General features: G+C 39.4%; 5 protein-coding genes across 6 annotated transcripts; 1 reads left to right on the plus strand and 4 right to left on the minus strand.

Moving 5' to 3' along the window:
• Positions 1 to 37: 37 nt before the first annotated feature.
• Positions 38 to 8,264, minus strand: LOC126747363 (F-box only protein 25). 2 transcript variants are annotated; one of them, XM_050455941.1, is made up of 5 exons: positions 8,036 to 8,258; positions 1,478 to 1,577; positions 1,140 to 1,419; positions 749 to 1,088; positions 38 to 688 (listed from the first exon to the last, which is right to left on the minus strand). In XM_050455941.1, exons 1-5 carry the CDS (start codon positions 8,137 to 8,139, stop codon positions 484 to 486), a joined length of 1,029 nt encoding a protein of 342 aa, XP_050311898.1. In that variant the 5' UTR covers positions 8,140 to 8,258; the 3' UTR covers positions 38 to 483. The 2 variants fall into 2 exon arrangements, with proteins under 2 accessions (XP_050311898.1, XP_050311897.1); XM_050455940.1 differs by having other exon boundaries at positions 749 to 1,419; positions 8,036 to 8,264.
• LOC126747364 (uncharacterized) lies at positions 2,451 to 8,022 on the minus strand. The gene is made up of 3 exons (XM_050455942.1): positions 7,402 to 8,022; positions 2,670 to 4,396; positions 2,451 to 2,614 (listed from the first exon to the last, which is right to left on the minus strand). The coding sequence occupies exons 2-3, from the start codon at positions 3,736 to 3,738 to the stop codon at positions 2,589 to 2,591; spliced, it is 1,095 nt and encodes a 364-aa protein (XP_050311899.1). The 5' UTR covers positions 3,739 to 4,396; positions 7,402 to 8,022; the 3' UTR covers positions 2,451 to 2,588.
• LOC126747362 (uncharacterized) lies at positions 4,598 to 7,293 on the minus strand. Its single transcript, XM_050455939.1, has one exon. It carries the CDS (start codon positions 6,591 to 6,593, stop codon positions 4,644 to 4,646), a length of 1,950 nt encoding a protein of 649 aa, XP_050311896.1. The 5' UTR covers positions 6,594 to 7,293; the 3' UTR covers positions 4,598 to 4,643.
• An 8,078-nt stretch (positions 8,265 to 16,342) lies between the features above and the next one.
• Positions 16,343 to 16,871, minus strand: LOC126747514 (DNA-directed RNA polymerases I, II, and III subunit RPABC5). The gene has a single exon (XM_050456203.1). It carries the CDS (start codon positions 16,639 to 16,641, stop codon positions 16,438 to 16,440), a length of 204 nt encoding a protein of 67 aa, XP_050312160.1. The 5' UTR covers positions 16,642 to 16,871; the 3' UTR covers positions 16,343 to 16,437.
• A 194-nt stretch (positions 16,872 to 17,065) lies between these two features.
• Positions 17,066 to 18,185, plus strand: LOC126747513 (small ubiquitin-related modifier 3-like). The gene is made up of 3 exons (XM_050456202.1): positions 17,066 to 17,245; positions 17,361 to 17,486; positions 17,756 to 18,185. Exons 1-3 carry the CDS (start codon positions 17,228 to 17,230, stop codon positions 17,888 to 17,890), a joined length of 279 nt encoding a protein of 92 aa, XP_050312159.1. The 5' UTR covers positions 17,066 to 17,227; the 3' UTR covers positions 17,891 to 18,185.
• The last annotated feature ends 641 nt before the right edge of the window (positions 18,186 to 18,826 follow it).

The following is an 18,826-nucleotide window of genomic DNA, read 5'->3' on the forward strand; positions in this document are numbered from 1 at the left end:
CCAATATATATCACGGCAAAAAAAAAACACGTGCGAAGGTAATTGAAAATAGTTTATTTCACATGAATATAATGTGTGTGAGTAAACACAAATAATGTATGCGCCATTGTTAATATTATGTAAAAATTAATTATATCACAATGCAATACAAGCACAACAAAATATATTAATATAGTCTGTAAAATCTTATAAATATAATTTAGTATTTTGTGTATAAATTTTAATAGAAACATAGAGGTTCTTTGATAATGAGTTTTTTAGTCAAATTAAACGTCAATGAGTAAATGACCTGCAAACCCTAAACCGAAACAAAACACTATCGGCCATATTTGTACACTAACAACTAAGTTGCCCGGACGACATATACTTCTTACTTATTCTAGCACTCCACGCGAAATTCTCCTGTCCCCTGATACTCTTCCAAAGGGGACAGAAAGATTCCTTAATATCCACAGTTCGAATCCTCTTTTATTCTATAATAACCTACAAGGAGAAAAGTTTCAAAAACGCAGAGGGCGGTACTGGGGCGGGCGGAGTGGCCCCACCGGCCTCTAATAGTCTCGCCTTAAAATCCGGACACTGATCGGCAATGCACGGATGCCCCAAAGATTTCCAGAACAGACAGCGGCAGTACTTGCACAGCGACAACATTTCCGCGTACTGTCTCTCCTCATTCAGTCCATAGGTCCTGTTACATAAAAACAAACATTATTATCAACCAACATCCCAGTTCTGATCGACTTCCTACTTTTTCAATAAATTAAATACAGTCTTCCAATCAGTCTCGCCCTCCTTGGACATCGCCAACTCGATCTGCCTCTGGTCGAAATGGAACTTGGTCAGCTCTCTCCAGACTCGCTGCTCGTTTACGATTGCGCCGATCTGCTCACAGCTCTGCGCACCAGCCGTCAAGTCCCTGTGATCGGACAGACGCAGGATGATCTCGCGCAGACACTCCTCTGGTAGACCCAGTAGTTTCGGGTAACTATCCGGATGCGGCTCCTCGATCTGGAACTCTGACCCCATGTTGAGTATCCGGTTGATTTTCAAGGTGTTTTGATGCCACAGCAGCTGGGACCCCAGGGGAGCTAAAAACGCTCTTATCAATTGACAGTTTAAGAGTCCATAGACACGTTTACCTCCCCAACAAGCGGACCTCTCGGCGGCGCTGAGCGCCCTCAGCTTATTCAGCAACCGTCTGAACCCTCTGGGGTTGTGCTGGCTGGTGGTCGCATAACGAGCGACCTCCTCGAGCATGGCAAGTAGGGCTTTCTGCGCACAACCGGACATTCCGGTCATCTGCTGACCAATGAGGTGATCCAGGAGGGCGCAGACGTAATTGAAACGCCTCACGTCTCGGACCGCGCTTCGGAAATCAAGACGTTTCACTGCTTCGTCTAGTTCGTTGAATCCGGCGATCTGAATAGAAAATTGATTATTAAAGGTGCTTCAACGGTTATTAAGAATGTTTATTGACCTCCTTTGTACTTTTAAATGTGACTTGGCAGTAGGGTTGGTGGCTGGACGATGCCTGGACAGTGTCAATGTTTTCTTTGTCCTCCTCGTTGGCTTTGGACCTGGAAAAAGGTTCTCTTGAATTCTGAGGTGACTAAATTTAATCATGCGTAATTGGTTTTTGGGCTCATTTAATAACACAATGACTATTGCATTCAAATATATTACGTAATATTTTAGTTACAAATAAAACCCCGACAAATTTCCAATATAAATATGAAAACAGCCATCACGTTTCCCATAACAAAGATCAAGAGTGGTCCTTTGAAATCTTCAAAAGTATATTTGAGGAAGCTGGAGTCTTCATCGCTGGAATGGTTGTGCCTTTTCAACTGGTGCACCCGATACTGGTAGATATAGAAAGTGTAGAAGTCGTAGTACCATTTGTAGGTCAAACCTACCTCGCCCGCCCAGATGATCACCCGATTGAACACGTCCAGGTAGGGTGATCCGAGGGGGACCAAGAAAGCCAAATTATAGGTATTAATACATTCCGCTACTATATGGAGTACCTCGTTGCCATGTTCATCTGCCAAGGTTGTCTTGATTTGGATGTTGGCATCGTAGTATCGTTCGATCCCGCCGGTCTTCAATTGGGCAGCGAGCTCGATGGAGGTCAAGTTAGTCTCGGGCGGTTTCGCTTTAACTCTCTTGGCCAGATCGATGTAAGGTTGTCTCGCAATGTCCTCAAAAGCGTTGTAAGAGGTTACGATCTCCTGTCCGCTTTTCGCAAAATCTTCCAGGGTATCGATTTCTGGCAAATGAAAGGTTTCGGTGAAAATGATTAAAAGAACGGCAGCAAATATGGTGGTTGTTACTATACAGTACACGAGGACGCTCACACATCTCGTGAGAGTGTGACAGTGGTCTGGTGATGCGCGGAGAGTACATCGCTTGTCCTACCGCCACACTGAACACTTCAAATATTGCATCGGAGTATCTTAGGGCTGGTCCAGAGAACCATTTGTTAAGCAAAGAGATGAAGGCGTTGAACAAGATGATCATTCCAATGTTGGATGTGAATAGCTTAAACATCGTTTGCCACTTTGGCAAGTTTCCTGAAACAGGAGCGATCAGGCAGAGATGATCGTTGTCGAATCTGTAGGTGAATTCGTAACCCTGAATCTCATAGTTCACTATAAATCTGGAGTTACCATGGATATCGATGATTCGGTCTATAACAGCCTTGAGGCTACCTACAGCCTGTCCGTCATCGTTCACCTTTCCATAGCTCTGCCCCAAAAACCCCTCGTACATCTCAACCGAAAAATTCATTTGCCGTTGCAACTCGGCCATCATCATCGCGTCTATCCCATAAAGTTTCATAGCCCCACGGTTGACGTAGATGGGGTTTTCAGTGAGTACTTTGGGGATATTCAGGGTGGAAGACGGATAACGCTCAAACTGCGCCAGCCTTAAGGTATAGCCATTAAGCTGTTCCACGTCAGTCAGCAGGAAGTCCGGATTCGTCAGGCCGTCCCTGTAGTGATACGCCTCGAATGCCCCATAACCACGTCGAGTCATCCTGAAAGGTTTATAGGTGAAAATAAACTCTTTTTTGTCGGAGCATGGGAATTGAGCGAGCACATTTAGGATAGAGTACTTCTTCCAGAGGTACTGTAGAAGGGTTTGCATGGCTTCGAGGTCTGCGTCTTGAGATGAAAACATTATGACTGTTAACGTACGTGCTGCGGCAAGGAACTTGTTCACATCTAAGATTCTTAAGTACTGCAAAAACGTGCTGGTGTCTTTAACAATGTACAGTCGTACGAATTTATAATAAATATATCGGAGTCGCTGCTGCAGCAAGCCTTCGGCGGCAGTTCCGTCAGAATGGTTTCCTGGAGATCTATTAACAAACTCTATGGGTTGTGCGGCAAGTTGTTTCAACTTCACTTTATTTTGATCAATTTTCTCGGAAATCAGCAGCACGCTCTTCTCTAAATATAAATTCATCTCGGTAAACTCGGCGAGTAAGTCATTGCTGCGATGGTCAGCTGACTCGTGGTACAGTCTCGTGATCTGTATGGTGTTGGACAACTTGAAATGCTCCACATAAACTTCGTAATTCTTTAAGAAGAAACAATGTCGGTTGTCAACAAAACTCAATTTCCCAGACGCCTGGATTAGTAGATGGGCCCACAGTATCAATATGATAACCGTAGCACCCATATCGCCCACCACAAACAGTGTGCGATTAAACTTTGTTTTCTTCGGAATCATTAATGGACAGGTCGTTAAATATAAATTACCGCTCTTGAGTGCTGTGTAATTACGTTTACGGGAACGCTAAAGCCTACTTTGATTTAAATATTACTTCTTTTGATACGGCGTATCGAAAATGGATTAATAATTTAGTGCGGTTTGTTTTTGTAACGAAAAGTTTCTAATGGAATCATTTGTCGAGGGAAACACCTGCGGAGTATGCGCCACACATAAATAGTACGTTTTGGTCCCTACCTCATTTTGTAAAACTGTAAATGGAGACAGGACTCATTTTGAAAATTAAAATTAAATAGAAAAGGGATCATGCGATACCTCGTTTGAAAGCTCCCACTAAATGATATTTAGGTGTAATTAGTTTGTAGGTGTGTTGTTGCTTGTAGAGTTTGAAATGAAATTTGACAGGGGACCCTTACTACTTAAACATGTTGGAAAATGCAGTTGAACGACTGATCCTTTAGAATATTGAAGACAACCCTCATGAATTTGAGTTTGAAACAGTTTTTTAACATGATGGAGCACCGCCTTACTTTAGCAAAAATGTTAGAGAATTTTTGACTAATACTTACCTTAATCGGTGGATTGGTCGTCGAGGGCCTACCGAGTGGCCAGTCAGATCTCCCGATCTTGCACCCCGGGAATTTTTTTTATCGGGCTACTTGAAACAAAAAGTCTACGGTTGCGTAACATATATCGCCATGTTGAAGTTTTGCAAGAGTACCACCTCATTTTGCAAAACTTCAAAATGAGTTTAAGGGTGGAGGACTTCAAGGGAAAGGGACAATTAAGAGCCGCTCTGTATATAGTAGGAAGGTTATACACAGTAGATAAGACGAACTTGAAGTTACAAAAAAACCAATGAGCTTGTGTATCTTTAATGATTCGTAAACATTTCTATGCATTATCTACTTATGACTAAGTTTGACATAAAAAATCTCATAAAAGAACACTACGGAAGCAAGACCCAATCCGAATCCCAACAACCAGAAGGCGTAAAGGATGTCCTTCATACTGGTGGGATTTCTCGCGTGGTGAGGCCTCCTCTTTATCTTGTACTGGGCCTCCACCTGTAGGGCCACATCGAAATCCCGGTACCACTTCTTGTATAAACCGTGTTCGCTGAAGATCACCAGATAATGGTTAATGGTTTTCAAAAAGGGTGACCCCGATGGTACAATGTACGTGAGCCAGTAAAACCGCGGACACTCAGGTACGACGTGGATCAACGGCTCATCCTCGGAATCAATATACTGGATGCCTGTGAAGAACTTCGTATGCAGAAGTCGTTGCACCCCCGCTCCTTGTCCGCTGACTGTATACTCGAATGAAATGGACCTGTTTTCTGGAAGAAGTGTCAGTTTCTTGGAAAGGTTTTGGTAGAGTTCCAGGGTGCTTCCCTCGAAAGGGTCATAGTCCGATTTAATCTGCATGCCGCTCTTGTATAATTCTTCCAGAGTGTTGATCGGTGCTATATAAGTCTTTTGTCGTAAATACATGTATAAGGTGGCCAAATTTATGCTGGAAACTATCATGGAAAAGAGCATCAGGCTTCCTAAGAGGAGTCTAGCTGATTGCTGTCGGTAGTGTAAGGTGCTTTTCCTTGATTGACCCAATAAGATGCAGAAGACTTCCATAAGTGAATCTCCCGTGGAAAATTCTTTGTGGATAAGTTTGTTGATTAGTACCACGAAAACGATCACTACCAGGAAGAACAAACTGATCCGAAAATCGAAAAGTAGTGCGAGTTTCAACCACATAGGCATTACGGTCGGCCTGGGAACGATTAGGCATACGTTATCGCTCATGTAAGGTCCGGCAAATTCAAAACCTTGCACGTGATAGTCAGTTATGTATCTGGCGTTAGCCTGAATATCGACCTTTCTATCGATGACCATCTTGAGGCTGCCGATTACTGTTTTGTTTTCCAGAAGCATTCCGTAGTAGTTGCAATATGGATGCTTGCAAATATTCATTGAAAAATTCATCAGTTGCGAGAGGGTGGTTATGGTGACGCCATCAATGCCACCCAAGATGGTACCGTTAGGTCTGGGAAGTCGTTTGTAAATCTGAGAGTCTTGTAGCATCTTTGGCAGCTGGTAGAAGGCCGAGGGATAGCTGTCGAATATTGAAATGTTCAGGGGGTATCCCTTGAGGTTTGTCACACCGTCCGGTAGAAGGGTTGGATCATTCACGATGTCTTTCAAGAGATATTGCTCCAGTTGACCATATCCACATAGAGTCGGTTCAAACGGGTTGTAGATAAATATGGAGTCGTGGATAAGCGCTATCACGTATGGAATCTGAAATTTGGTCCAGGTTAATCTCAGATAATGGCGAAGACACGTCATGTTGGGGTTCTTTGAAGAGAATATCACCATGTTTGTTTTTCTTGGTCTGAAAATCACTTTGTTTAAGTGGATTTGGTGAAGCAATACCTGAGGTTGCTTGCAAATAATGACGTAAGCCGAGTTTCTCCTAAAGGACAATTCTTCCTTGAAAAAACATCGATTTTCTGATCTTGTTTTTATTAATTTAGGAGAAGCATCCGAGCTGCATCCTGGTCCTTCTGAGCTGATATTTCGATGAAATTTGACAATCCTTGTTTTAATCGTGATCTTCTTTTCCATTACATGGCTGGAAAGGTCCTGGACGATGTCGTCCAACTCCCAAGGCGTTTGGTCGTTTTTCTCCAACAAACGCACCACGGTTACCCAGGGCGTTGCCTGGAAGGACGTTTTATAAAATTCCTGGATCAACTTGTCATTAGGGTCGCCTACAGGACTAACAATGACCTTCCCCAAAGTAGTAACGCACAAGCTGCTAAAAAATAAACGAAACACAATACAACAGTTCATGTCAGCCAGGATCTCGATCGCATACTGTCCTGGAAATGGCTCTTTGAAGTTTCCATACTTTTAATAATGTTTTCGTTTATCTGATCGTGTTTGTCTTTGTAAATAACAGTATTAGTTAAAGCTTTTTTCAGTTGTTTACACGGGATAGTGAAATAATTAATTATTTAAACCAGCACTAAATGCCTTTGAAAGCACTTAACCCTCTATAATTATATTAGATTAAGTCTGTAGCACCGCAACATGACGTGGGGGTCATGACGTCGGGTTGTGGCTGACAAGAACGACAGTTGTCGAGAGAGTGGATAATTGACAGTTGACATGTATGACAGATATCGACGGTATACTCGCTTCGACAACAAGCTTAGTCCAGCAGGGGTGAGTTCAGAAATAGTTACCTTATAATTTGCGATGGTGAATTTCATAATTGGACATAATTTTTTTCTTGTTCTTTCTTAACTTCTGCATCTTTGATTCTCAACTGCCTGGAAGAAATTAATTTATTCTTCTAGGTAGTTGTGTCTATTTCTCTCTTCGCTTATTGTAAGGATATTGAGTAATCAATGTGAGATGATTGAATTCACTTGACTGCCTGGAAGTAATTAAATGATTCTGTCAGACAACCTTATACAGATTACACCATTACACCAGATTACACTTAAGGTAACCCTCGCGATTTGGTTTCTGAACGCACCCCAGATTCTGGCAGTCGACCAGGGTCAACATGTGTCTCACTGGTCAACCGATTAATTTGGAGAGGAGGGGGTACTAAATCGGTATGATGTCACTTGGGTACCATTAATCGGCTTACCAAAGGATTTAATTCTTTGTTGTGCGAAAACATAATAACAGTTCACCGCCTCCGTAGGCGAGAAGACCGAAATGCATTAATTTAAATTAAGGCGAACCGCAGCGCGCCCACGTTACGTCTTGACCTTTTGAGTTAGTTGCACCTTGTGACGCGGGCAAAGATGTGAAACCCGAATATTCTCGTGAATATGTCTCGTGAAAATCTGGGTCAACCCCGACGGAAGAGTAATGAAATCTGGGTCAGCGCGAAGAAAAACTCTTATAGGTTTTCCCGCTTGGGAATTAGTATTGGGGAAACCCGTATAATACATGGCGTGGTGTTAAGTCTATCTTTAGTGCGGCTTAAAATAGATTTTCTATAAATAACAAAGAGGTTTTTATGACCTTTTGAAAGGCGAATGGGTCCAGAGAAATGTGCAGTAACTGCAGAAGAACTTTGGATCACGAATTAATGCAGCTGTAACGCCGAAACCTTTCTGAAATTCCGATAAAGCGTCAGTTTTCTTATTGTAATTCGTACTGCGAGTGAAAGTCGGCAAATATAAGCCTCAGAGAACAAAGAAACCGTGGCCGCGCGAATCGATATACACAACAGCAGGAAAACCTTCCCGATAAATTAATATTGGCAAACTCACTTGATTTGCTTGTAGTGCTCCAGGACTTTCTTCTTCTCCCATCCTTCGTCCGTTTTCACCCATTCCTCGCCCGGACTCCTCCAGTCTTTTGAGTAAAACGGCATTTTAAAATTCTGCGTATAATCCGCGTTTCCTGTTTGATTCTCTCGCCAGCACCAACACAAAACAGCTGATATTCCTGCTGTAACGTAAACAACAGCAGGTTTTGAGTTTGGCCTGCGGTGCATATGCGCGTCGACGATGGTTTTTTTCGTCATTCGTCGCGTTCGATCATGCAAGCGGTGCGCAGACACCTTTCCTGCGGATCGAACGGCTTGCATGGTAACTGTATTAATTATATTATATCTCGACTTGTTTCGGAAATAGCATTGCAAGGAGCGTGATCAGTATTGTCCATAGGTTCTATTTTTTTTAATTTAATGCGATATGTTCGTGCCCGCGGTCGAATAATGATTTTTTAAGCGCCTTGGCTTAGCCGTATATGCGCTGCAATATTTGCGGCGAGTTCATTTACCTTCATCTACTCTAATTTTACGCACTGGTTATAGCGCTTAAGTTCTTCATAGTCTGAAAAATTACGAAGGTGATGAACACCATGATTAGTCTGTTCTCTATTAGTCCAACACTGACAGCAAAAATTGGACTGCATGCCTCTCCTCGTAATACCAGGTGGAACTACTCTTGTTTCTCTGATCAGAGGCAGCCGTCACTCTACTCAAATTAAACCATTTTTGTTTATATGGTGACTATATGAATTCTATTTTTAAAATATAATTTGCTAACTGAAAATAGATAAATTTTTCTATTAAAAATTCAAACTTGTCTGCAACATTTATTTAACGTTGTATAAGTGTCCGCGAAATTTCGTTGATTTTTGGTACAGCAACGTGTACGTTGTCCATCGATCTTTCTTCAACGGTTTTTCAACTATTCCCTGCTTGTGATAATAGCTCTCGAAATGTGATCATTTTTTTAGATGCTATGAACTTTTTTACACCCTTTTCTATGAATGTATTTAATTTTATTTAGGTAGTTTAGGCCTGTAATTGTAACAATTCTTTGATTAATAAAATAAATTAATGACACATACAACACATGCACAACACAGACACACGCGTCCTGGCCACATCGCCCGAGAGTAAAAGAGTCAGGAGTGCAGACCAACTCCCAAGGTCACGTCAAGACAGGGAGAGAGAGAGGGAGAGAGAGAAAGAGATAGGAACAAGACGGTCAAGTCACCTAATGGTTACGTCGTACGAGAAAAAGAGACACACAAAACACAATTTAACGGGTTACACATCTCGTGAGAGTATAAAAAATAGACACACGCGACACACACAGAACCTCGGACACGTTTCACAAATGTGAAAATGCACTGGCCTGATGAGACCCGTAAGGTCGAAACTAGGGTAAAAGAGTACGAAGAGATCGTATATCCACCCTGTAAACAGGTGTAAAGGGTGCATCTCTGACCTACATCTTTTACACTAGTCGCCAGTTAAACTGGTTAGATTAGCACAGACAACAGATATTGCTGACGTGAAGTCAAAATTATCTGTTCAAACGTTCAAAAAAAAACGCTGACGTGGGGTCCGAGTTATCTGTTCAAACGTCTATTTTAAATATAATTTTTTGCACGTTTGAACAGATAACTCGGACCCCACGTCAGCATTTTTTTTGAATAGCCATTACTAGCTGACGTGAAGTCAAAATTATTTGTTCAAACGTTCAAAAAAAAGGCTGACGTGGGGTCCGAGTTATCTGTTCAAACGTCTATTTTAAATTCAATATTTGCACGTTTAAAACGTCCAAAAACTATATTTAAAATAGACGTTTGAACAGATAACTCGGACCCCACGTCAGCATTTTTTTTGAATAGCCATTACTAGCTGACGTGAAGTCAAAATTATTTGTTCAAACGTTCAAAAAAAAGGCTGACGTGGGGTCCGAGTTATCTGTTCAAACGTCTATTTTAAATCCAATATTTGCACGTTTCAAACGTCCAAAAACTATATTTTAAATAGACGTTTGAACAGATAACTCGGACCCCACGTCAGCATTTTTTTTGAATAGCCATTACTAGCTGACGTGAAGTCAAAATTATTTGTTCAAACGTTCAAAAAAAAGGCTGACGTGGGATCCGAGTTATCTGTTCAAACGTCTATTTTAAATTCAATATTTGCACGTTTCAAACGCCCAAAAACTATATTTAAGATAGACGTTTGAACAGATAACTCGGACCCCACGTCAGCATTTTTTTTGAATAGCCATTACTAGCTGACGTGAAGTCAAAATTATTTGTTCAAACGTTCAAAAAAAAGGCTGACGTGGGGTCCGAGTTATCTGTTCAAACGTCTATTTTAAATTCAATATTTGCACGTTTCAAACGTCCAAAAACTATATTTAAAATAGACGTTTGAACAGATAACTCGGACCCTACGTCAGCATTTTTTTTGAATAGCCATTACTAGCTGACGTGAAGTCAAAATTATTTGTTCAAACGTTCAAAAAAAAGGCTGACGTGGGGTCCGAGTTATCTGTTCAAACGTCTATTTTAAATCCAATATTTGCACGTTTCAAACGTCCAAAAACTATATTTTAAATAGACGTTTGAACAGATAACTCGGACCCCACGTCAGCATTTTTTTTGAATAGCCATTACTAGCTGACGTGAAGTCAAAATTATTTGTTCAAACGTTCAAAAAAAAGGCTGACGTGGGGTCCGAGTTATCTGTTCAAACGTCTATTTTAAATTCAATATTTGCACGTTTCAAACGTCCAAAAACTATATTTAAGATAGACGTTTGAACAGATAACTCGGACCCCACGTCAGCATTTTTTTTGAATAGCCATTACTAGCTGACGTGAAGTCAAAATTATTTGTTCAAACGTTCAAAAAAAAGGCTGACGTGGGGTCCGAGTTATCTGTTCAAACGTCTATTTTAAATTCAATATTTGCACGTTTCAAACGCCCAAAAACTATATTTAAGATAGACGTTTAAACAGATAACTCGGACCCCACGTCAGCATTTTTTTTGAATAGCCATTACTAGCTGACGTGAAGTCAAAATTATTTGTTCAAACGTTCAAAAAAAAGGCTGACGTGGGGTCCGAGTTATCTGTTCAAACGTCTATTTTAAATTCAATATTTGCACGTTTCAAACGTCCAAAAACTATATTTAAGATAGACGTTTGAACAGATAACTCGGACCCCACGTCAGCATTTTTTTTGAATAGCCATTACTAGCTGACGTGAAGTCAAAATTATTTGTTCAAACGTTCAAAAAAAAGGCTGACGTGGGGTCCGAGTTATCTGTTCAAACGTCTATTTTAAATTCAATATTTGCACGTTTCAAACGCCCAAAAACTATATTTAAGATAGACGTTTGAACAGATAACTCGGACCCCACGTCAGCATTTTTTTTGAATAGCCATTACTAGCTGACGTGAAGTCAAAATTATTTGTTCAAACGTTCAAAAAAAAGGCTGACGTGGGGTCCGAGTTATCTGTTCAAACGTCTATTTTAAATCCAATATTTGCACGTTTCAAACGTCCAAAAACTATATTTAAGATAGACGTTTGAACAGATAACTCGGACCCCACGTCAGCATTTTTTTTGAATAGCCATTACTAGCTGACGTGAAGTCAAATTATTTGTTCAAACGTTCAAAAAAAAGGCTGACGTGGGGTCCGAGTTATCTGTTCAAACGTCTATTTTAAATTCAATATTTGCAAGTTTCAAACGTCCAAAAACTATATTTTAAATAGACGTTTGAACAGATAACTCGGACCCCACGTCAGCATTTTTTTTGAATAGCCATTACTAGCTGACGTGAAGTCAAAATTATTTGTTCAAACGTTCAAAAAAAAGGCTGACGTGGGGTCCGAGTTATCTGTTCAAACGTCTATTTTAAATTCAATATTTGCACGTTTCAAACGCCCAAAAACTATATTTAAGATAGACGTTTGAACAGATAACTCGGACCCCACGTCAGCATTTTTTTTGAATAGGCCATTACTAGCTGACGTGAAGTCAAAATTATTTGTTCAAACGTTCAAAAAAAAAGGCTGACGTGGGGTCCGAGTTATCTGTTCAAACGTCTATTTTAAATTCAATATTTGCACGTTTCAAACGCCCAAAAACTATATTTAAGATAGACGTTTGAACAGATAACTCGGACCCCCCAAGTCAGCATTTTTTTGAATAGCCATTACTAGCTGACGTGAAGTCAAAATTATTTGTTCAAACGTTCAAAAAAAAGGCTGACGTGGGGTCCGAGTTATCTGTTCAAACGTCTATTTTAAATTCAATATTTGGACGTTTCAAACGCCCAAAAACTATATTTAAGATAGACGTTTGAACAGATAACTCGGACCCCACGTCAGCATTTTTTTTTGAATAGCCATTACTAGCTGACGTGAAGTCAAAATTATTTGTTCAAACGTTCAAAAAAAAGGCTGACGTGGGGTCCGAGTTATCTGTTCAAACGTCTATTTTAAATTCAATATTTGCACGTTTCAAACCTCCAAAAACTATATTTTAAATAGACGTTTGAACAGATAACTCGGACCCCACGTCAGCATTTTTTTTGAATAGCCATTACTAGCTGACGTGAAGTCAAAATTATTTGTTCAAACGTTCAAAAAAAAGGCTGACGTGGGGTCCGAGTTATCTGTTCAAACGTCTATTTTAAATTCAATATTTGCACGTTTCAAACGTCCAAAAACTATATTTAAAATAGACGTTTTGAACAGATAACTCGGACCCCACGTCAGCATTTTTTTTGAATAGCCATTACTAGCTGACGTGAAGTCAAAATTATTTGTTCAAACGTTCAAAAAAAAGGCTGACGTGGGGTCCGAGTTATCTGTTCAAACGTCTATTTTAAATCCAATATTTGCACGTTTCAAACGTCCAAAAAACTATATTTTAAATAGACGTTTGAACAGATAACTCGGACCCCACGTCAGCATTTTTTTTGAATAGCCATTACTAGCTGACGTGAAGTCAAAATTATTTGTTCAAAACGTTCAAAAAAAAGGCTGACGTGGGGGTCCGAGTTATCTGTTCAAACGTCTATTTTAAATTCAATATTTGCACGTTTCAAACGTCCAAAAACTATATTTAAAATAGACGTTTGAACAGATAACTCGGACCCCACGTCAGCATTTTTTTTGAATAGCCATTACTAGCTGACGTGAAGTCAAAATTATTTGTTCAAACATTCAAAAAAAAGGCTGACGTGGGGTCCGAGTTATCTGTTCAAACGTCTATTTTAAATCCAATATTTGCACGTTTCAAACGTCCAAAAACTATATTTTAAATAGACGTTTGAAACAGATAACTCGGACCCCACGTCAGCATTTTTTTTGAATAGCCATTACTAGCTGACGTGAAGTCAAAATTATTTGTTCAAACGTTCAAAAAAAAGGCTGACGTGGGGTCCGAGTTATCTGTTCAAAACGTCTATTTTAAATTCAATATTTTGCACGTTTCAAACGTCCAAAAACTACATTTTAAATAGACGTTTGAACAGATAACTCGGACCCCACGTCAGCATTTTTTTTGAATAGCCTTTACTAGCTGACGTGAAGTCAAAATTATTTGTTCAAACGTTCAAAAAAAAGGCTGACGTGGGGTCCGAGTTATCTGTTCAAACGTCTATTTTAAATCCAATATTTGCACGTTTCAAACGTCCAAAAACTATATTTTAAATAGACGTTTGAACAGATAACTCGGACCCCACGTCAGCATTTTTTTTGAATAGCCATTACTAGCTGACGTGAAGTCAAAATTATTTGTTCAAACGTTCAAAAAAAAAGGCTGACGTGGGGTCCGAGTTATCTGTTCAAACGTCTATTTTAAATTCAATATTTGCACGTTTCAAACGTCCAAAAACTACATTTTAAAATAGACGTTTGAACAGATAACTCGGACCCCACGTCAGCATTTTTTTTGAATAGCCATTACTAGCTGACGTGAAGTCAAAATTATTTGTTCAAACGTTCAAAAAAAAGGCTGACGTGGGGTCCGAGTTATCTGTTCAAACGTCTATTTTAAATCCAATATTTGCACGTTTCAAACGTCCAAAAACTATATTTTAAATAGACGTTTGAACAGATAACTCGGACCCCACGTCAGCATTTTTTTTGAATAGCCATTACTAGCTGACGTGAAGTCAAAATTATTTGTTAAAAACGTTCAAAAAAAAGGCTGACGTGGGGTCCGAGTTATCTGTTCAAACGTCTATTTTAAATTCAATATTTGCCACGTTTCAAACGTCCAAAAACTACATTTTAAATAGACGTTTGAACAGATAACTCGGACCCCACGTCAGCATTTTTTTTGAATAGCCATTACTAGCTGACGTGAAGTCAAAATTATTTGTTCAAACGTTCAAAAAAAAGGCTGACGTGGGGTCCGAGTTATCTGTTCAAACGTCTATTTTAAATTCAATATTTGCACGTTTCAAACGTCCAAAAACTACATTTTAAATAGACGTTTGAACAGATAACTCGGACCCCACGTCAGCATTTTTTTTGAATAGCCATTACTAGCTGACGTGAAGTCAAAATTATTTGTTCAAACGTTCAAAAAAAAGGCTGACGTGGGGTCCGAGTTATCTGTTCAAACGTCTATTTTAAATCCAATATTTGCACGTTTCAAACGTCCAAAAACTATATTTTAAATAGACGTTTGAACAGATAACTCGGACCCCACGTCAGCATTTTTTTTGAATAGTCATTACTAGCTGACGTGAAGTCAAAATTATTTGTTCAAACGTTCAAAAAAAGGCTGACGTGGGGTCCGAGTTATCTGTTCAATCGTCTATTTTAAATCCAATATTTGCACGTTTCAAACGTCCAAAAACTACATTTTAAATAGACGTTTGAACAGATAACTCGGACCCCACGTCAGCATTTTTTTTGAATAGCCATTACTAGCTGACGTGAAGTCAAAATTATTTGTTCAAACGGTTAAAAAAAAGGCTGACGTGGGGTCCGAGTTATCTGTTCAAACGTCTATTTTAAATCCAATATTTGCACGTTTCAAACGCCCAAAAACTATATTTAAGATAGACGTTTGAACAGATAACTCGGACCCCACGTCAGCATTTTTTTTGAATAGTCATTACTAGCTGACGTGAAGTCAAAATTATTTGTTCAAACGTTCAAAAAAAAGGCTGACGTGGGGTCCGAGTTATCTGTTCAAACGTCTATTTTAAATCCAATATTTGCACGTTTCAAACGTCCAAAAACTACATTTTAAATAGACGTTTGAACAGATAACTCGGACCCCACGTCAGCCTTTTTTTTGAACGTTTGAACAGATAATTTTGACTTCACGTCAGCACAATTATAATAAAACCATTAACTGGCGACTAAGATAGAAGTAATAATTAGGGTAATTATTACTCTTATCTTAGTTTCGACCTTCTGGGTCTCATCAGGCCAGTGCTTTTACACACACAACACATCACAAAACTCACTCGCACAACACAGCACACACACTCGTCAAGGTCCGTTCAAGTTCACGTCGAACAAGAGAGAGATAGAGACCGGCACGAGAGAGTGGAGGTCGAGCCGTACGAGAGAAAGACATACAGACATCTCAAAATACTCTTAAGTTATCCTCTAAATACTCAACAATCTATAGTAATAAGGCCAATCGAAGAAGGAAGATTCGACACGCGATACACACAGAACCTGGGAACCGTCGCAAATAATGTGAAAATTCACTGGCCTGATGAGACCCGTAAGGTCGAAACTAGGGTAAAAGAGTACCAAGAGGTCAAATATACACCATGTATACAGATAAAGGGTGCACCTCTGATGTATTTCTTTTGCCCTAGTCGCCAGTTAAAGTGGTTAATATTTGTGTTAGAAACGGCAAATAAAGGCATATCCAGACACAAAACAATACGCACCCACAAATAAATACGCACTCGCGGCACAGAGTAAATATAACATTAAATACGTGATATTTAACATATTTAATTTTAAGCAAATTAAATAAGTTATATTTAAGCTGTGTTCGCGAGCCAAAATAATATGTATATAAAGGAACATATATATCCAGGCTCACAAAAACAAATACACTCACACAGGCTCATATACACAAATACAGGGAGGCAATTATCAGAAAAAACAGGCATGAATGCACACTTACAGGCACATCTAATACTTAAATACACACATACAGGAACATAGTTACATCCAGACACAAAACAGGAATATTATAGGGGTATACACAGACAGAAATAGGAGCTTTGAGTTTCAGGTGAGGGACGTCTATTAAAGGCATATTTTCTTGAAGCAAATTATTTAATATTAAAAGAAATATTACATTTAAATCATTAAAACTGTTACAAAACAAGAGACTTAGTAGTAAATCAGCCCTTTATTTCTCTAGAGGGGCATAATTAAGCAACTTCTCAATAAGGTCCACATGGCCCAGCAGCATCCTTCTGCAGCAGTACCTTTTCAAACCCAGGGCGTCCAGGGCATCTCCCTCAGTGTACTCGGCTTGTAGCAGTCCCAAATAGGCCTCCCATTTGTTCCCTATCACTTTGCCACAAGTGAAACATCGAACTGGGATGATCATCCTTAAAACTCAGTGTTCAAAATATTCAAACAAACGAGCAAATTATTTTGCGTCCGTACTTATTGGAGTTCAAAACGTAAATAAACGAAACTCACTAAAATACATCACCAAAACTTAACCTTAAAACGATCGCAGTGACATATGGCAATGCGATAATGCGGCACTAACTTACTAATCGAACGCGGCATCTGGTGTTAAACACCATGAACTAGTTATAACATCTACAATCGATCGAACGTTTAGCACCCTCTTTTCTAAGGGTCGATTTTTTAATTTAGATCGTAAATGCTCCTGATCTTTGTTCATGTTTTTGAATTCAAGAGGGCCATTTTAAACTAAACGATTTAATTAAAAATAAATGTTCAATTCAAATTTGAAGAGTCAAGCGGAAGTCTCAACTGACACCTGTCACAATTTGACTAGCCGCAAGCGGCGTCACTTCCGCCGGTTCGCCATCTTACTACTTCATTTGCCGCTAGTTTACCGTGTCGGCCATACCGCTTTCGTTCTGCGAAAACTCGGTGAAAAATTAGTGAAATCCTCCCATTTCCACTCCACGCTTTAATCCAAACCAAACACCGACACAATGGGCGACGACAAAAAGGTAAAGTTCACGTATTTACCTCGATAAATGGCCCCGAAGACCGTCTGGTTGTGCCTTTTGTTTGTACCAAGCCGAGGCTGTTATCATGTTGTAACCGTGTTTTTCGTTATTACAGGGAGGAGACGAACATCCCGAACACATTAATTTGAAAGTGTTAGGACAGGACAATGCCGTAGTACAGTTTAAAATTAAGAGGCACACTCCACTTAGGAAACTGATGACTGCCTACTGTGAAAGAGCGGTAAGTCTGTACCCCATTTTTTTTAGAAGTGTACCATTAAGTAGGGTTATGGCTTATTTGGGGCTTCAACTTACTTCTGGGTTGCCACTTAGGGTAGCAACACTGAGGTTAGTCTCTTTAAGATTACAATTTTAAAAAAGTGAGGTTATCTTTTATTGTTAAATGCCAAATATGGACCCTTTCAAATAGTCAATGGCTTCAGTTGAGGCATCAATGTTTAGTATTTAAATGCAACATTATTCTAATCACTTTTTATGTATGCCTTGCAGGGTATAAGTACACAAGTAGTAAGGTTTCGCTTTGATGGTAACCCCATAAATGAGACAGATACACCTACCACCTTAGACATGGAGGAAGGAGATACCATTGAGGTGTACCAGCAACAGACGGGTGGTTGTTGTTAAGTGTTTTTTTTTTTCCTGGTGTTCCGACCTGGATTATCTTTTAATATAATATGAAATTAGTGTATTTAAAATATAAGTTTAAGGCCCCCTCCCTCTTCATTTTGATGTATCCAGAAAACACCCCACTACTTTTAGGATAGGTCTGATTATTTTTTTTTTGTAATAATAATGCTAATTTACTATTAAATAAAATTAAGTTTTTCTTAAAAAAAACAGACACAAAGGACCAACACTCATTTCATAAAATGCCCCATGTAATAGTTCAGTTTTTCAAATAAAAATGTTCGTAAAATCATTGTGGTGGATTTTATTTATTATCTCAGTAGGCAGAGATATACTAGAGAAATCTGTAATGTCAAAACTGTCACGTTACAGAATTCTGTGATGCCGGTAGGTAGCATCGCTAAGGCTGGATCACCATGCAAGATTCGCCAAAACACAACCTAACGACAAGAAGTTTTATGTCCTCAGTAGGTATTGGCATACTAAAGAAATCTGTAATATCGGTAAAAGTCAAATCTGCTATATTACAGAAATCTGTGAGGCCGGTAGAATCGTTAAGGCTGGGTCACCATGAAAAATTCGCCAAGACAACCTAACGACAAGAAGTTTTATGTCCTCAGTAGGTATTGGCATACTAAAGAAATCTGTAATATCGGTAAAAGTCAAATCTGCTATATTACAGAAATCTGTGAGGCCGGTAGAATCGTTAAGGCTGGGTCGATACTGGCGAACGCTACGAAAGAATCGATAAAAGAATTACGCTTAGGACGAAAAGGGGATCAGTTGTTAAATTCGCCCCATATATTGGCAGTAATTTAAAATGTCGATTTATAGAAACCTGTTAGGGCGTAATTGTCATAGAGGAGGACACTGCAACAAAAAAACGTCAATTTAGAGTCGATAATGGCGAACACTGCCAAGAATCAGAAAAAC

The sequence above is a fragment of the Anthonomus grandis genome, chromosome 19 (assembly GCF_022605725.1).
Source record: "Anthonomus grandis grandis chromosome 19, icAntGran1.3, whole genome shotgun sequence".
NCBI lineage: Eukaryota > Metazoa > Arthropoda > Insecta > Coleoptera > Curculionidae > Anthonomus > Anthonomus grandis.

What these genes read in the sequence shown, in the direction of transcription:
- LOC126747364 (XM_050455942.1), bottom strand. Translation starts at nt 3,738, where the DNA reads ATGATTCCGAAGAAAACAAAGTTTAATCGCACACTGTTTGTGGTGGGC. An exon ending in CCGAATCATCGATATCCATG is followed by an intron (nt 2,615 to 2,669) that starts GTAACTCCAGAT and finishes ATTCACCTACAG; the next exon opens with ATTCGACAACGATCATCTCT.
- LOC126747362 (XM_050455939.1), bottom strand. Translation starts at nt 6,593, where the DNA reads ATGAACTGTTGTATTGTGTTTCGTTTATTTTTTAGCAGCTTGTGCGTT.
- LOC126747363 (XM_050455940.1), bottom strand. Translation starts at nt 8,262, where the DNA reads ATGCACCGCAGGCCAAACTCAAAACCTGCTGTTGTTTACGTTACAGCA. An exon ending in GAGCACTACAAGCAAATCAA is followed by an intron (nt 1,578 to 8,035) that starts GTGAGTTTGCCA and finishes ACCTTTTTCCAG; the next exon opens with GTCCAAAGCCAACGAGGAGG. An exon ending in GTATTTAATTTATTGAAAAA is followed by an intron (nt 689 to 748) that starts GTAGGAAGTCGA and finishes TTTATGTAACAG; the next exon opens with GACCTATGGACTGAATGAGG.
- LOC126747514 (XM_050456203.1), bottom strand. Translation starts at nt 16,641, where the DNA reads ATGATCATCCCAGTTCGATGTTTCACTTGTGGCAAAGTGATAGGGAAC.
- LOC126747513 (XM_050456202.1), top strand. An exon ending in CTGCCTACTGTGAAAGAGCG is followed by an intron (nt 17,487 to 17,755) that starts GTAAGTCTGTAC and finishes TATGCCTTGCAG; the next exon opens with GGTATAAGTACACAAGTAGT.